Below are 18323 nucleotides of genomic sequence, written 5' to 3' on the forward strand. Positions count from 1 at the left end.
AGGACATTACAGATGTACGTTTCACGATGGCGTTTGTGCCATGGAAAATGTGTTCAAAATATATACGCTATTTGATGTAGAAATGCAAACTGTTTGGAAATATGAAATAAACATGACGTCATGGTACAGAAAAAAGAAATGCTGCATCATCAATAAATTCCTACACGATAAGGGGTGATGGAGGGGAGTGGATTCGATATAAACCGGAAATTTGCGATACAGCGGTTAGGAGATTGTTAGATTTTGTCCAATTTAAACGTCAGCGATGTGGATTGCTGCTGAAGTTGCTCGAGGAAAGGGGGCAAAATTTTTAGATAATAATTACATATTGCGGCCAGTTTCCAAGAAAATGCGTACATGTTCGTTTCCTCGATGTAAAACGTAGCAAAAATGTGCATCATTTTTTTCATATTCTTTTCATTTACACAGCGAAACCAATGATTCGCCCGAATTGAAGTCGAGCCGCGGAGTACGTATTTTGGGACGGAGATATCCTTTGACAACTACCTAGTATAAGTATTTAGATATTGAAATAAGAATTGGTCATTGCTGTGATGTGGAATTGGTTATTGGAGATAACCACGGCAATGAAATCCAATTTCCAATGTTTACCTGGAAAAAGCTATCGGAGAGGAAGATGGACATTTTACGGAACTTTTAAATGACGTCTAGTGATCCGATACGTGTTTGCGATATAACGATTGAGTTTTGCTGCGTGGACGATGTTAAAGTCGCGAAACTCTCTACTTCCGTCAACGCCTTGTTCCTCACGGAAAAAACGATTTGTAGAATGTTTGATTTCGAATACTGTATCAATCATATGTACACGTGGCTTTCCGAGAATACGTTTCTCGTCGAGCGCAGATATGAAACTTTTGTAAAATTAATACATAATGTAAAACCAAATGATATTGTAAGAACAATTACCGAAGATGAAAATTTTGAACGTCATTCATTGATTGATTCTGAATTGTTAGCCTTAGGGTTGAATGTAATTCAGCATGGTGATCAAATAAAATGATGTATTTACAATTGAATATTATTTCTTTCTTCATAAGCGCGAATCACTGGCGGCAGGTGCGGGTAACACAGAACGTTTAGCTTGCAGTTTTTGACTTTGTCCCTGAAACAACATATCGGGGTCTCGAATATTCCACCGCGAAAAACGCATTCCTTCACGTATGCCTTTGAAATAGAGTATCCTGTAGCCATGGTTCGATCGCGAGTCGGTATGGATTTTTGATGATCTAATCTTCCGCGAATAATACATTTGCAAAGAATGCATTTCATCGCGTATGACATTAAGATGGTAAAACAGAACGTTTAGCTTGCAGTTCTTAAATTTGTCCTCGACTCGCGAAACTTCGCGAATCTTTGTACGTGTCTTTGAAATAGATCCATTAGCGCAGTTTAAAGGAGTGTGGGCAGCCGATTAAATGGCGCCTCAAAAAGGTGTTCAATCAAAAGTGGGCGGAGGTAGGGCCTTATTAACTAATTAAAAAACATGAAGAGTCGCAGCCAATTAAAAAACACGAATAGGTGGGAGGCAGCCAATTAAAAAACAAAATGGCGCCTTGAAGGGGGTGGTCAATCAAAAGTGACGTCACACTCCCCACCCACGAGGCCCGGCCCTCGCTTCCCCCACCCACAAGCACCCGCTCCTCGCTTACCCCACCCCCCCCTGAGATCCCACTGTTCCAGAACCGGCATACCTTACCTACTATCGTTTTCTATAAAACAAAATTAATTTTTGAAAAGTCGGGTGCCAAGTTCACACAGCTTTCTCCCTAAAATACCACGGTAAAACTTTTTTTGACAATACCATTTAAAAGCTGAGACTTCGAGGAAGTTTTCCCCGAGGTGTGCCCCCCAAACAACTATGTATTAAAACCGATAAACGGATAGAGAAAAAGTCAAATTTTTTAAAAATTGTCACAATGTAAAGTTTGACCTAATTTTTCACTTATTAAACCTACGTAATAAATTTTGATTTTGCATCATGGAGATGAAATATTTAATGCTCCTACGAATGGTGTATTGATTTTTAAGTTTGCACTGTAATTTAGTGGCGTTATGACCGTTTAAAAAGTGTGAAGTCGAAAACACAGAAAAAAATTAAAAGTGAAAATACTCGAGAATAAGGCGACACAAAGAAAATGTTTAAGAGTAATTTTTTGTTGGAAATTTGTTATAGAATTGATACCCTGCGTATGTCCGGACTTATACATAGACACCCTGTATATGTATATTGTTTGCGAAAAACAATATCTACAACAAAGATAATGACCGTACGTCTATATCTGGTATGATGGCGACCCAGCGTATTTGCGCGATGTATACAATAAACCCCCGCTCAGAAGTATGTGGACACTATCTAATAACAGTTGCATATCTTTTAATATCAATTATATTATTTATCTTTCGATATGTCTATGTTGTATTAGCCAATATATTTTATTAATAGTTTTTTTTAATATTACATTAGTAATGATAAAAAGCTTTAGAGATAACTAGATAATGTTAACATTTTTCTTACCAAACTTCGATAGTATTAATTTCTTCATTGTATGCGAAGTAATATTATCTGGTTTATTCTGTAATATTTCGTCATAAATACGTTTGATATATTGAACATTGTTTCTAATCTTTTCTATCTAAACGATCTCATAGTTCCACTATAAAATTAAATATGGCAGTCGAAACATTGAGTATAAGTATATGTTGTTAAATACATCCAATATAGAATTTAACCACAAAAGTTGTATAGTAATAATTTATGATGTATATTAATTATTCATTGAAAGTTGTACGTGCCTACATATTTATGAACGAGGGTGTACGTATAAGATTAATGCGTAAAAATGTAAGAGGCAAACATAGTATACCATACATCAATAAATTCAGACAAAATGTGTGTTCTTCTTAGTTATTATATAAACGGTAATTACTTTTAAAATAATGTGATAAACAAATTCTTTATTATAAAAAAATTAGCGAGTCCACACGCTCACTTCTATAATAAACTAATTTACTTATTACAACAAGATTGTTGTCTATATACTCTGCTCACCCCATAACAACAGGTTATGGGCCCAGTTATTTAAAAAAATAAAAATAAAATCAGTGAAGTAAAGTAGAGATTAATATTCGTGAAATTTCGTAAAATCGGCACGTGACGTCTGAGGTTATCTGTGAAAACGTGCTTGTAAAAACCAAGTAAAAATGACGACGTGTAATGATCATAAAAGTGAAATCGATCAAATTGAAAAATTAAAAGATGAAACCAACTTTCAACTTTGGAAGTTTCAAATAACAATCTTAGTAAAATCCATCAATGCGCATGATATTCTCATCGGAACAAGTGTGCCTCAAGCAGATTGGTCTGAAAATAAGAAGAAAGAATGGGAACTCCGCGATGCAAAAGTACAAAAGGCAATAGTGCTGTCTGTCGATAGAAAAATGCAAATGCTTCTTCTAAACTGTAAAACCTCAAATGAAATGATGGACAAATTAATATCGATATATGGGAATGATACGGAACAAAAGAAGTGCGCACTGTTACAAGAATTTTTCAACTATTCCTTTGCAAAAGAGAGCGACATAGCAACACATTTGAGTACCCTTGAAAATCTGTCTCATAGACTAAATTCATTAGATTAAACTATAGACGACACATTGCTGATTACAAAGATATTATCCACACTACCTACTCAATGCAAACATTTCGCTAGCGCTTGGGATTCTACGACGTTAGAAGAAAAAACGTTAACTAATCTTATAGCCAGATTACAGCTTGAAGAAAATAGGTTAAAATTGGAGGAAACTGTACAAGAAAATGTAGCCTTCAAATCCTCAGTAAGAAAATGTTATAAATGTAACGGTCTTAATCACATAGCAAAGTATTGTGTGACAGAAAAATAAAACTCCTTAACATTCGAAAAGCGCGGTCACTCAATTATCGACAAGATCGCTGCGGTAGGCATAGTAATTAATTGCCAAAATACCCGCAAGGAGTGCCAGCGGCGAGCACGTGCGATCGCGTTCGATTCCCAGCACTCTGTTTCGGGATCCCGAATCGGAGTCTGTTCCGAGATTCGATACAGAAAAGTCGTACCGAGCTGAGCGAGCGTTACCTTACATTCTTATATTTTACCGTTGTATTTTGTATTATATTAATTTAGTTTTATTTTAAGAAGTGTTTCGACAAGTAGTCGATTAGCGAAGATTATACGTGCTGTACGAGCCGTTATAGATAGCCGTAATCCATCGACAAGTACTGTAAGTTGGAAAATCTCATTCTACCTGAATAATAAACTTTCTTTATTCTATTTCATTCTCTATTATAGTTTCTTCTCTTTCTTACCTCTCACGGGTCGTCCAACTCACCCACCCTGAGTGAGTCAACTTATCCGTTTGCCGATTTGCCGTAAAATCGGCTGGCGCCCTAAACCTTTGTCTTGCATAAATTCAATTTTTATTCTTTAGAGCCCCGGCAGCCCTTGACCCAGGCCGCGCCGAGTGAATTTCTTCTCTCGACAAAATAACATATTCAGATTATTAATTAAATTAGACCTTACTGATTGTCGAGAAAAGTAAATCGGTCTCAATTGTAAGAAAGAATCAGCAGGACGCAATTATCAGAAGGACAGCAACAGAGGCCGACACACAACAAATACAGGGGATTACTCTAAAAACAATTACATGTGCAATATCTGTAAGAAGACAAACCATGCTGAGAGAGATTGCTATTTTAAGAAAAATAAAACTGTTTCAACAGGTAGACACAATGATGAAAAGGTATGCTTCTTTGTTAATAATAATAATAATAATACAAAAGAGGATAACTGGATAGTCGATTCAGGAGCATCAAATCATATCATTAACGATATTAATCTATTAACAAACGAAAAAATGATCAATACCGAAATTTCCACAGCAAAAAAATCAGTAAAAATGGAAGGTAAAGGTATGGGTGAAGTTGTAATCGTAAAAACGTAATACTAATTCCAGAGCTAACAAAGAAATTGCTATCAGTAAATTCTATAACGCAAAATGATTGCGAAGTTACATTTACTAAAAACAAGGTCAAAATTCGAAAAGGAGAGACAACAATCTTAGAAGGATCAAGAGGTCAGAACGGATTGTACGTCGTAAACATGGCAGGAACGCACACCACAGAAAGTCTCTTGACAACAAACAAAGACATATTACACTGGCATCGGAAGTTAGGACATCTGAGCTTCTCCAATATGGAAAGATTGATGAATATAAGTAAAGATATGAGTTTGTCATCTAAATTCAATACTAATTCAGAATTTTGTGATATATGCATAAAGGCTAAACAATCTCGCAATCCGTTTAATGGAGAGAGAACTAAAGCATTGAAACCTTTCTACGGAAATTCTTCATTCTTCATACGGATGTATGGGGTCCGATAGAACCCGCTACTTGGGACGGGGTGAGATACTTTATAACATTCCTCGATGATTTCACGTACTTTGCTGCCGTTTTTCCAATAAAAGGTAAATTTGAAGTGTCAGAAATAATAAAATCTTATGTAAAACAATGTCAAGCAAAATGGGAGAGGAAAGTAGTTAAACTAAGATGTGACAATGGCAAAGAATATGCCAACAAAGATCTACAGGGTTGGTGCAAAAATAATGGAACTATTTTAGACTTTACAGTACCATAACTTTACAGTACCATTCTCCACAACTCTATGGTAAAGAAGAACGGCTAAATCGTACTATTTTGGAAAAAGGTAAGAGCTCTGTTACTTGACTCAAAAATAAGTAGAACAATGTGGGGAGAAGCAGTTCGTACGGCAGTTTATCTATTAAATAGAAGTCCTACTAGTTTTATTATCCAGTTAAGGTATTGCGAGTTTTGTAAATGACTTGTATTTGCTATAATAAAAGACCGTGCGCGGGTCTTAATAATAAATAGTGACAAAAATTAATAAATAGCTAATTGTAATTATTTTCCTAAATTATTCTACGCATTCGCGAAGTGAAATCCAATTTAATTAATTCCAGCGGCTTGAAAGGCGGAATTTCTTTATTTTCAAATATTTATCGTTTTGATTTATGACTACAGCGTCGAAGCCGGTCATCTAGAATTCCTAACGATGGAGATATTGCTCGGTCGTGGATTTCTTTTCCATTATCGCCCTCGAGTTCCAAATCGTTTTCGTGTTCACTGTAACGGTTAACTATGGCGTCAATGCCGGTTTTCACAAACAATGGTCACGGATTTGATTGACGTCACTTATTTGTGACTCTAGGTAGAGCTGATGCCCATAAAAACCTTCATAAAAGTAGAAAAAATTACGCCAAGTACATGAAAATGTGGAGAACTCAAGGAGTTATAGAAAAATAAAAGATCCCCATTAGAAACTACAAGAAAGTAGAAAAAGGTGTGAAATCAAAACGAGCTGCCAGTACATGAAAGTCCTTTCCAATAAAGTGCAAAGGCGTCACTATGTAACACAATGTAAAATTCGGTGGTCTCCAACTATGCGCAGCTAAAATGCTGTGTTCAACAGTGCGGACGTTCAGATCCTAATGACAATTCATGTAAAGTGACTGCTCCGCACTTTAGCGGTGACATGAAGACGCTAAATAGCGTATCATCCACAAACTGAGGCTGTTTAAAAATTAGCCTAGATGTCTTGGTGGTCAGGGCCTATCTGCGTGACAGGTGGATAGAGTATCCAGGCCGGTACGAAGTTGAGCGGAGGGAGGTGAACCGTGGGGTCCCACAGAGCTCAGTTTTGGGCCCGTTGTTGAAGGACCTCGGTTATGACACGGTTCTGCGGGCACTGCTCCCCGACGGCGCCAGTCTCGTCTGCTTCGCAGACGATACGTTAGTGGTCGCCGTCAGGAGCACGTTCGAGAGGACTGTCCGCCTAGCAGAGGTGGGAGTGGCGGCTGTCGTCGCTAGGACCCGCGGGCTTGGGCTGCAAGTGGCCCCCGAGAAGACCAAGGCCATCTGGTTTCTCAGTGGCCCTTGGTGTCGGCCACTCCCAATGTCGTGGGTCCGAGTAGGTGGAGCCTGCGTGGAGGTCGGGAACCGAATGAAATATCTGGAACTCGTCCTCGACAGCCACTGGCGTTTCGAGGCACAGTTCGACCGCCTGGCCCCCCGGGTGGAAAGGATGGCGGCCATGCTTGGCCGCTTCCTGCCCAACATTGGTGGGCCTAGGGATTACTGCGCCGGCTTGAGAGGTGGATGGCCATCAGGGTCATCCACGGATACCGCACCATATCCTATATGGCGGCGCATGCTCTGGCGGGGGAAATTTCCTTTGAACTTCAGGCTGCACGCGCGTCAGTCTATGCGCGAAAAGAGCCAGAGGCGGTCGAGGTGTTCAAACGCGAGGTCTGGCGGCTCGCACTCGCAAATTGCCGTTTGGAGCTCAGCTCCCACACCAGCGACCGCGTCCCCAAGGCTCTCCTGCCGTACTTCAAAAGATGGCGGGAGATGGGCATTGGTAGGCTCACCTACCGAACGACGCAGGTCTTCACCGGGTATGGTTGCTTCGGCGTCTACCTGTGTCGCATAGGACGGGAAGCGACGGAAGTCTGGCACCACTGCCACGAGGAGGAGGACTCGACGCAGCATACGCTGGAGGAATGCCCTGCCTTTTCAGCGCCGGCATTTCCAACCTCCAGGTCGGGTCAAAAACCACAACTTAGCTGATATTCCCTTATACCAGGGAGGCGCTTTGGCGTCCTCTTGGGCGGGGAATTTCGGCGAAGTTGGCGGGCTGCGTCCGGTCAAGACCACTCACCGTACCTCCTCGTGGGGCTCCTGGGTCTCCGCTTCAGTAGTCGGCGCTCGCTCGCGAGAACCGATTTGCTGGATGCGGGGAGCGAACGCGATGAGCTGGCGACAGAACGGATCACTTGTGGACCACACGGTAAGCGAGAAGGAGTCTAGGGTACGGTGCCCACCCGCAATGGGGCACCTTATTATGAACAATTGACACTAAGGGAACCCAAATTTACGGTGCAGGGGGCTTCGGATCCTCCAGTACCAGCGCGGTAAGGAGTAGTCGACCAAGCTCCCCCGCGTCATTATCCTACGACTGGGAGAACCCCGGGGTGGATCACCAGGCCCCGGGGTTCTTCAATGCATCTGGTGAGGAGGCGACTGTGGCGGGGACATCCTCCGCCGCAGCGTCTGCTTCGGCAAACATGGCGCGCGATGGCACCCTCCTCACTCGGGCCGTTATACGAATCGAGAGGTTGGGAGATCGTCGACTACGATCCGGGCGTCGATTATGGTCGGGGGTGGACCTGACTACCGACGGTACCGACTCGGACGCCTCGACAGGCACCGTCGTTTCGGCTTCGTCCCGCCGGTCCTCCTCCAGTGCACGGAAGAGGGCCCGCCTGCCTACAACGAGTCACTCTTTCGCCCTCGCCGAGGCAAAGCGACGACTCTTGAAGCTTCAGGTTCGGGAGGCCGGGCTTCGGCCGGAGCCTGACGCGGGAGGCCCTTTAATGGCCCCACCCTCAACCAGGACTTCGAGGCCGAGGTCCGGTAAGCCTCCCAGGGAGGAGATGGAGCTGGCGGCAGAAATGTGCCACACGCCCACGGCCGAACTGGGGGCGAAAATATTTGAGTCACTGGATGCGATCCACAAGGTTGCCCAGTGTTTAAATAACCTGAAAGGGCCGCTGGTGCGCTAGCTTGCGGCGTCGACTATAAAGTCCGCCGCAGTCGAGCAGGCAAAGCGCACGACCGTTTCAGGGTGGGAAGAGCAGCTCGAGCGGACCGTCTCGGAGCTCCGCAGCCGCGTCGCCGAGCTCGAGACCCGACTGGCACAGGGGCCCGAGGCGGTCGCCCCGGCTCGGGGGGCGCGTGCTCCGCCGTCCGCGCGGTCATCCGCGGTCCCGCCGGCACAGGACCTGTTCGTCCACAGCCTGGCCGAGTTGTGCGTGGAATTGGCCGTCGCCGCGGAGCCGTACCGTGTCTGTGACCGCCCTGATTGGGCGGCGGACGCACTGGACTCCGTGGCGATCGTGAGCGACGGAACCGTGCCCCTGAGCGTAGTTTCGCGGGGGCGCGGATTCGTCGCTGCGTTCTTCGTCGCTTGGCGGTGATCGGCGTATACGCTCCGCCAAGCCTTTCCCTTGCGTCCTTCGAGAGGTTGCTGGACAGGATGCGGGAACTTTTGTTCCGTAAATCCAACCCGCCCAGCACTGGTCCTGGGGGATTTTAACGCGAAATCCACCCTCTGGGGCAGCCCCAGGACCGATGCGAGAGGGGAGGCCGTGCTGGAGTGGGCGGCGGGCGCGAACTTCCGGCTCTTAAACCGGGGGTCGGTAAGCACGTGCGTGCGGTGGCAGGGCGAGTCGATTGTCGACTTGTCGTGGGCGACGCCTGCCGCCGCGCGCCTTGTGTCCGGGTGGAGGGTGGCGGAAGAAGTGGAATTACATAGCGACCACCGCTACATCGTTTTCGATGTTTCCGCCACTCCGCAGAATCACCTCGCGCTACGTCAGCCGACGCACCGACTACCGCGTCGATGGGCGCTGAAACGCATGGATGAGAACGCGCTGATGGCGGCAGCCCTCGCGGTGTCCTGGCTGGACGAATCGGCCGGGACTGATCGCGGACGTCGATCGGGAGGCAGAACGGTTCCGAGAGGCGATGGCGGCGGCGTGCGAGCCTGGAGAGAGCTTCTTGGAACTCTGGACCAAGACCCATGGGAACGGCCGTACTGCGCCGTGTTGGGGCGCATGCGCCCGGCCGCACCCTCGGTAACGGAGTCCCTCGACCCCCAGGTGCTCAGGGGAGTCGTTGACGCCCTCTTCCCATCGGGACGGGGATCATTCGTTTGGCGGAAATGGCGGTGGCCATCGTCGTCGCCAGGATCCGGGCAGTGGGACTGGAGATCTCGCCGAGGAAGACGGAAGTAGTTATGTTTCACGGACTGCCTCTGTCGTGGCGGGCAGCCAGGTGGGGGAGGGGGGATGTCGCTCCCCACCGGAGATGGAACTCCTCCATTGCAAGGGAGGAGGCGCAGGGGGGGCACCGGTAGCGTTCAAAAGAGATCCCGGTGCCCCTCTCCAATGCGCAGAGGCCGGCCATCGTGGAGTTATAGTGGGTATTCCCTTTGATATCAAATCAAGGGGCGAGTCCCACACTACTCCCTCCTTATGAGGGGGCGTCCGTAAACGCATTTCCTCACGTAAAAAACGGCTCATTGGAAAGAGGAAGGCCCGACGAAAGGTGCTCCGGTCATCATTTGAGTCACAAAATTCATTTAGCAACCTAAAAATACATTCATTCTGCGGGTGCGTTCTGCTCAACTGTTGTTCGACTTTGGACGCTCTTGTTATAAAATATCAACACACTCTCGTCCAATCATGATCAGAGCAGCCTTCCTTGGACCTTCTTCTTTCGAATGAGCCTTTATTGAGCCCAAAATACACTAATACAAGGACGAAAAGCGAGAAATTCTGAACCCCTTTTTAGGCGCATTTTTGCCGGTAATGTCACTTCGCTGCATTACCTGTGTCTTCCACCTTAAGGGGATAGACACGGGTAATGTAGCGCGCTGTAAACCTACAAAATCTGACCCGAGATATGGGTTTGTTTGCCCACAGATTTTGTCCTTTGTGACGGGGCAGACTTTTTCTGCCCGTCACGAAAGCACCCTGACCCCAGAAGGGCCTCGCTTCCTCCCCGCCACATACGCCCGCGGAGGTGGTCGAGAATGGAAGGATGCGTGACCGCGGCCAGGATAGGGACTTCTCTTTCTCGAGCCCCGTTGTCACTCTCCCCCGCCGCGAGCAGGCGCCGCGTCGTCGCGAGAGCGGCAAGTCGCCGGTCGCGGTGTCCTCCACCCAAAGACCCCGTTGTGGCCACCACCAAAAGGACTTGTCACCCTCTGAAGATGGTCAACCCCCGCCATCGCCCCGGAGCTGCAACGGCAGAAGACATCGACGCTGCTGGAGATGCTATGGTGATGGCACACTGTAAGGAGCCCCTTAAAGTTTCTGGGTGGGGAGAACCGCGAGCCGGCGACGAGAAGAGCGCGATTTTGGGAATCGAGGAATAAATAACGAGTGAGTCGCGAAAGGAGCGCATGTGCGAGTAAGCGCCTATACGTAGTCTAGCCCAGCCCAGTTCGAGTTCTTGTTGTGCTTTTTTCACGGGTGTGGTGCCTCCAGGCTGTCCACCGTAGAGGACCCCCAGAGGACGATACAGGACCTGAGGGTCAAAAGTCAGGTAGGACCCACTGGTTGGGTGTTCTTTGAGGCGTGCGTGTGTGTGAGAGCGCGGATCGAGCGTGTGTCCGCGAGCGTGCTCCGGAGCACCCTTTTCGTCCGCGACAAGACCACCACTGGAGGCGAAATCCGTTAGAGTTCTCTCCGTTCGTTTCGCGAATCTCCCGCGTGACCTTGCGCGGTTTGAGGACGCCCCGCGTTTCGACGGAAAGGGACCCTTCGAAACGCGAGTCCGTTAATTGGCGGCGTCATCTTTTTTTCGGTTGTATTTAATTCTAGAGCGGATCCATTGTTTGCGAAGCCCCCTATAGAATAAGTCGCGCCGGTTTTTCCTCCGTTTTCGTAACGTAGAGTTGTTTCGGGAATTCCGCGCCGCGTATCCCCTTCGGCGCGTAGTCGTCACATCCTTTCCTCAACGGTGTGTGTACCGCGGAATTCTCCGCATAGGTTCGATTAACCCTTTCGTTACGGATGCCGACTATAGTCGGCTGCCGCGCGACGTCCTATGTGTATGGGTGCGGCACACTTCGCGGCGCGATGCTCCGTTCAGTGGTGTCACTCCAGCAGCGCGTACTGCCGTAAAGAAGGGGTTAAATAAAGAAATCCACTTAAACGTACGCGGATCAAAGTTTATTTCCTCTTTCGACCTTCCCTGAGTTTCGCTCTCCTCTAGAGCAGCCGGAAGGACGAAAGTAACGGACGTGTGCACTTGGCACTGGGGCCCAATTTTTATAAACAAATTCGTCCGTGGAAATTGTGCGACCAAGCTTGTCGATTAGCGGCTTTCCCGGCCGCCCACGCAAGGTCCGTCACACCTTGTATGAGCATATTCTGGGTTCAATGAGAGCTCATTAGAAAGAGGAAGGTCCAAGGAATATCGCTTTGGTCGTGGTTGAACGAGATTGTGTCGATATTTAATAATATGAGCGTCTAAAATCGAGCAAAATACATCGGTAGAACAGTTGTATTTTTAGGTTACTAAAGGGATTTTGTGACTCAAACGACGACCAGAGCGACATTCGTTGGACCTTCCTCTTTCGAATGAGCCCTCATTGAGCCCAAAATATGCTCATATAAGGACAAAATCTATGGACCAAGAATTGCATTCCCAGAAACGAAGTTTCGCCATTTTGACGATAATACAGAGTAAGTAACGTCACAAATTTAGTTCAGACAATCGATAGGAGATGGCTCTTACTGAAGACGACTTTTAACGTAAATTCGATACAATTGTGATATTGCCGTTCTCACAATGGCGTCTCTCTACACTGTTGCCATTTCACTGAAGTCGAAATCGCGCTTAGCAACCCGTGTCCTTACATTTGATAACGTCGACTCTCAGTCTCCCTTCCTTATTCATCCAACTGTTTCTTTCTACTTTCGTCGTCGCTTCGAAACTCTAGCTTTGCGCTGAACGCGGTTGGATCCCGGTAGGAGTCACATATTTTTTTTTTACTTTTTCTTCCGTTTGTATCATGTTTTGTTATAGAAACTACCTTTTTATATATTAAGATTATTTTCAAACAATTTTGTGCAATTTTTATGTTTTTTATCGCTTTGAAAAGGAAGTTTGGATGTAAAAGGAGTTTCTACAAGCTTTTATTAAAACTTACGTCATTATAGTTTGTAAATAACAATTTAATTACATTAAACAAATATTGCACAACTTTTTTCTTCTTTCGTTTTTTTTTTTCTCGGTCCCACCTCCGAAAGGGGGGAGAGGATAAGGTTGAGTGCCTACCGGGCGCGTCCCCGGGTGACGGATAGGGAAATGACCAGGCATGCCGAAGTCAGACCCGTACCGAGGCGCGGAACTCAACCCGCGATCGGTCGGGAAGGCCAAGGTGGCAGGTCAGTGAGGGCTATAAGGTGCCCGCCCGACGTAAAACCCGGCCCAGGGGAACCAAGCTCCGCCGCGACCAACTCCCCAAGCCAAGATGTAGGCTATCGTGCCGAGGGCTGGATAGGACCGGGGTGACGGTGTCGTGAACGATGCCCGATGGGGCACCAGACGAAACCCCATTGTATTTTAGCCTTACCCCCGCAAGCAGGCTCTGCGGGGGTTGACAGAATATTTCCTGCCTTCTCGTGGGATTGTTTATGGAACCACAAAGTTTTTCTCAAATAACTCAACGCGAAGGGACCCCGACAGGGGGACGTTCGACTACGCCAGGTGTGGTTGGGGCGGACCTCTGTGTCAGCGAGGTACTTACCGACCTGACGCGAGGGCTGTCGATGGCCATACCACAATCGTCTGTGGAGACGGAGGGCCTGGCACCGACTGGGACCACTGAATCCACAGACATCAAACGTACGTGGAAGAAGAAGAGTTGAGCCGCTAAGAGGAAGGCGCGCAAAGCTAAATTGGCAGAGCGTTTGTCGGCCTTTGAGACGGCTAACTCGAGTGAAATGGCAGGGAACTCGGGAGGGGTCCAGGATCAGGGCTTGAAAAGGCCCAGATCAGATGAAGAGACCCCTCCACAGGCCCTGAAAAAGAAAGTAAAGTTGCCCTCCCCAACAGGTTACGCCGAGGCGTTGTTTACCAAGGGGAGGGCAGGTTCTGGAGAGGGAGCAACTCCCAAGCCTTCGCAGGATGGCAGCGGTCTTCCCCATGATGGTGGAGAGCACCGAGGTCATCCTGAGGAGACTAAGACATGCTAACCCTGGCCTATGGACCTCCTTATGGAGGCTGTGAGACAGGAAGGTAGTTGGCAGCGCTACGCACATAGTGCTCGGCGTCGACGCCGAATCCCTCAAGATCTTGGGGGAGGAGGGGCTTAGACCCCACTGCGGGCAGGGGAGTTCTCACATTTATGAGACCCGTACCCGGACCTAAGAGAGGAAGAGGAAAAAGGACTCGGGATTAGGGGTCAGGGGAAGGGGTAGGCCCTCCAAAAACCAAGTCCTGATTAGGGAGGGCCTAGAGGAGGCCCAAAGAGGGGCACAAAGACCCTCTTAGGAAATCCGCAGAAGAAGGCCAGAGGCGGGGAGAAACAAGGGGGAGCTATACCCCCCGCGCGTCAACGAGCGAGGATCGGCATGGCTTCTACCAACGTGGTAGGGCACGGCCTTAGATGCTCGCAGATTCGGCGCCAGCTCCTGGAGAGCGGCGCCGCTCGAAAGCTGGACTCCGCGCAGCACTTGCTGGAAGAGTGCCCAGCTTTCTCGCGAGAGACTACTGTCTTGCGGAAGGAGGATGACGAGCGGGATCGGGAGCGCACCGATCCCGCTCGCATAGAGAGGAGGAGGTTGAGGCGGGCCAGGCAACGGCGGCTAGCTGCCGCCCCTGCCGCAAGGGGGACTGGTCCCCCCCCGTAAACCCTCACCTCCTCCTGGCAGTCTGCCGCGTAGGGCGGCCCTGCACTCGTTGCCGGCGAGCTCAAGCTTTGGGCTCGCCGACTGTCAGCAGGGCCGCCGGGCATGGGGGGGGGTTCGTCACCCGACGCCCCCCCACTCCTTTGGAACATGCCCGGCGTATGCCGTTGGCCCCATAGCGGGATATTTCCCTGTGGGTCGGTGAACAGAATACGCCCACAGTAATCCCTGCTTGTCGTAAGAGGCGACTAAAAGGGACAGGCGAGATCGCGGGCTGTGGCACCTGCGGTCAGGTGGGGAGGTATTCACTTCCCACCGGAGATGGCACTCCTCCCTTCGTTGGGGGGGGGGGGGGGGGGCGCGGGGGGGGCCCGGGGCGGTCGGAAGAGAACCCGGGGCCCCTCCCCAATGCACCGGGGCCGGCCACCGTGAGGTTTTAGTGGGTATTCCCCTTGATATCAAATCAAGGGGCGAGTCCCACACTACTCCCTCCTTATGAGGGGGCGTGCGTAAACGCATTTCCTCACATAAGAAAAAAAAAAAAAAAAGTAGATGCTCGCAGATTAACTTGCAACACTGCAAAGCCGCCTCGGCCGTCTTAAGCCGGGGCATTGCAGTGGAGCAAACAGATATTTACCTCATCCAAGAACCTTAGGTGTACAAGGGGTCGATCAGAGGGATATCTACCAAGCATGGCGTGTTAATAAGCCCCCCCTCGATCCAGGACCTAGGGCCTGCATCTACGTAAAGCGTAGTCTCGGCATCCCAAGAATGGATAAGTACTGCAGTAGGGACATAGCTGCGGCGAAGATCAGCCATATGCAGGGGGGAGTCAACACCACAATTGTGGTGTGCTCAGCCTAGCTCCCCGATGACTCTGAGGAAGCTCCACCAACCAGGGAACTCAGAGAGTTAATCACCTAATGTACAGAAAAAAGACTGGACCTAGTGATAAGGTGCGATGCGAACTCGCACCACATATTATGGGGAAGTTCTAACATCAACAACAGGGAAAGACCTCTTAGAGTGCATTTCCTCCACGGACTTGGAAACCCTAAATAAGGGATCCAAGCCTATGTTCGCCACCTCCAGCAGGAAAGAGGTGATTGATCTCACAGTGGGAACATGAGCGGTTGCACAGTGGATAAAGGTGTGGCGAGTTGTTGTGGACGATGATGACACACTATCGGACCACCGTCGTATATCCTTTAAATTAATGATAGACCACTAGTATAGCTAGGCGGGTTCTAACCCACGAGATCCGAGAAGGGAGCAAGGGAAGAGGGAACCGACGGCGAGGGGTGTACGGGGAGGGGGGCCGTGGTTTTAGGGGCGGAGGGGCTAGAAGAGGGGGCACGAGTGGCGGGGATCGGTAGTTATTACCTACGGTCGGTAAGGTAGGATGCAATTATTACCTCCGGTCGTTAAGGTAGAGGGGGACACCACCGGTCGGTAATTATCAGTGATCGGTAAAAAAGAAAAACGCAAATTTTACGTGTAACGAAATAAGCGCGTAAAAGTTGGGGGAAATCGTCCTCTTCGCGCGCAAGAGTGGAGATGTTTTTTCAGGCCCCGCGGGTTCCCTTTCTATCTCGCAGGCAAGTCTTTTCTTTCTCGCACTTATTAATACTATTAATAAGCAATTAATAAAATAATAATAGTATTAATAATTTTAATAAAGCAATTTATAATATTATATTACAATTTTTGACGCAGCCATCGGTAGGAACGTCTGCAACAATTTCTCAGATGTCGATGCATACTCATTCTGTTTAACGCTGGAAGATCTGTTTCACAGCACGGTCTCGAATCTTCAGCGCATGATCCAATATTCTTTACCATGCAACATGTAAGATTAGATTGCAATCTTTGACATAGCCATAGTAGGAATGTCTCGCGGAGATGGGCTCGAGCAGAAGATCCAAAAACGCACGCTCGAGAACTGCCCAACTAGACAGCTGCGAGTACCACTTCCATTCCTACTAAGACTGAATCCCCGCCCAACTAATTTACTATATGAAGCATTGTACGACCAGCCCTTACCATTTATTGTAAAAAAACAGTGAGATTCGCGAATCGAAAAGTTATAAAAAAACATTAAAAATGGTGGACCAGTGAAACTAAGGTATTTAAACAGTAATTCTTATTTTCATCAATAATACCTACCACCGCTTTTTCATAATCTCTACTACAAACATAAAAAACACTATTATAATATCATCATTCTCTTCCACTGCAGATTACCCAAAATTTAATGATGTTGGCGTGGTAAATACGCTAGCGGAGGAGTTGCTGCCGACAAATTTACTAAACCAGTTGCGCAGGCGAGAGTGCGTCGACGGACATTGCTTAAGGGATGGCTACGGAAAGCAAATATGCAAGATGTGTCAGATGAACTTTCCGCGGGACGAGGTCACAAAATTTATTGACGCCCCAGCGCACATGCTGGTTGTGGAGGGGGCGAGGGCACATGCAGCGGCCAAATGCCAAATATGCGGAGGCTACCTATTAAATCGCTGGAGTGCTGAGGAATTCTGGAGATGCATTAAAGCACTCCTAAGAACGCCAAGTATCAAACTTGCGGTGCGGCCAATAATTGAATGCCATGATAGACATTAATCTTATTTTATATATTAATATTTTTCATTATTTTTTTTTTGTTCATCATTTCCTATATATATACGAACAATTGATGTTCTTCTTCTTCTTTCTTACCGATCTCTGATGATTACCTATGATAATTATCTCATCTTTTTTAATCTTACATGTTACATGGTAAAAATATTGGATAATGCGCTGAAGATTCGAGAACGTGCTTTGAAACAGATCGTCCAGCGTTAAACAGAATGAGTATGCATTAACATCTGAGAAATTGTTGCAGGCGTTCCTACCGCTGGTTGCGTCAAAGATTGTAATGTAATATTATATGTTGCACGCGGCATGAGTGTGAGGAAGAAAATACTCGGGCGCGAGAGAGAGGGAACTCGCGAGGCCCGCAACGACGCCCCCCACTTCTGTGCGCGAAGAGGACGGTTCCCCTCCCTTACGGCGTACGCGCTTACCTCTCGAGAAGACGACGAGTATGGTTTCCCTCTCCCTTACAGCGTGCGCGCTTATTTCGTTACATATTTTTTACCGATCTCTGATAACGATATAGTATATTATGCAACAGAGGCGTAAAGTTCGATTTTACGCATTAGTGTGATCGCTGCGCACGAGTGTCCGGTGAAGCCGGACACGAGTGACGTCCGATCACACGAATCAGTAAATCGTACGCCCGAATTGCATACGATATTTTTTGCAACACTGTGTGTAAAATTCGTTACATATGTACCTATATATCATTGCTGGTCAGACTTCGCCTGTGCGGGTTGAGTGTCATGTTACCGTGGGCGTAAACGAATCGGCGAGCTCTGAATCGGGCCTTTGCGGGCACTCATGCACACGTATTACTACTACTATTGTACACACTTACTACTACTGTTTTCAAATGCAAGTTCGATGCACGTCGGCAAGCATCGGATAATATACGAGAACCCTAAATAAACTATAATAAAAATAACAAACATACAATAATATTACATTCTTAATTAATTATTTTTCTTAATTAATTATTTACATTCGAAGGTCTCAATTGTATATACGAATTGAGTGTTTCGAAATATATGCCTTCGAAGGTCTCAAATGTATATACGAATTGAGTGTTTCGAAATATATGCCTTCTAGTGTAAACGTTCGAGGTAATTGATTTTTCGTTTCAGGAAT

The 18323-nt window shown here is 47.3% G+C and overlaps 1 protein-coding gene across 1 annotated transcript; it reads left to right on the forward strand.

Moving 5' to 3' along the window:
* Positions 1–7272: 7272 nt before the first annotated feature.
* On the forward strand, positions 7273–7701 carry LOC128892497 (uncharacterized). The gene has a single exon (XM_054152941.1). The coding sequence runs from the start codon at positions 7273–7275 to the stop codon at positions 7699–7701; it is 429 nt and encodes a 142-aa protein (XP_054008916.1).
* The last annotated feature ends 10622 nt before the right edge of the window (positions 7702–18323 follow it).

The sequence above is a fragment of the Hylaeus anthracinus genome, unplaced genomic scaffold, assembly GCF_026225885.1.
Source record: "Hylaeus anthracinus isolate JK02 unplaced genomic scaffold, UHH_iyHylAnth1.0_haploid 12002, whole genome shotgun sequence".
Lineage (NCBI taxonomy): Eukaryota > Metazoa > Arthropoda > Insecta > Hymenoptera > Colletidae > Hylaeus > Hylaeus anthracinus.

Coding starts and splice junctions, on each gene's coding strand:
- LOC128892497 (XM_054152941.1), top strand. CDS start 7,273: ATGGCGGCGCATGCTCTGGCGGGGGAAATTTCCTTTGAACTTCAGGCT.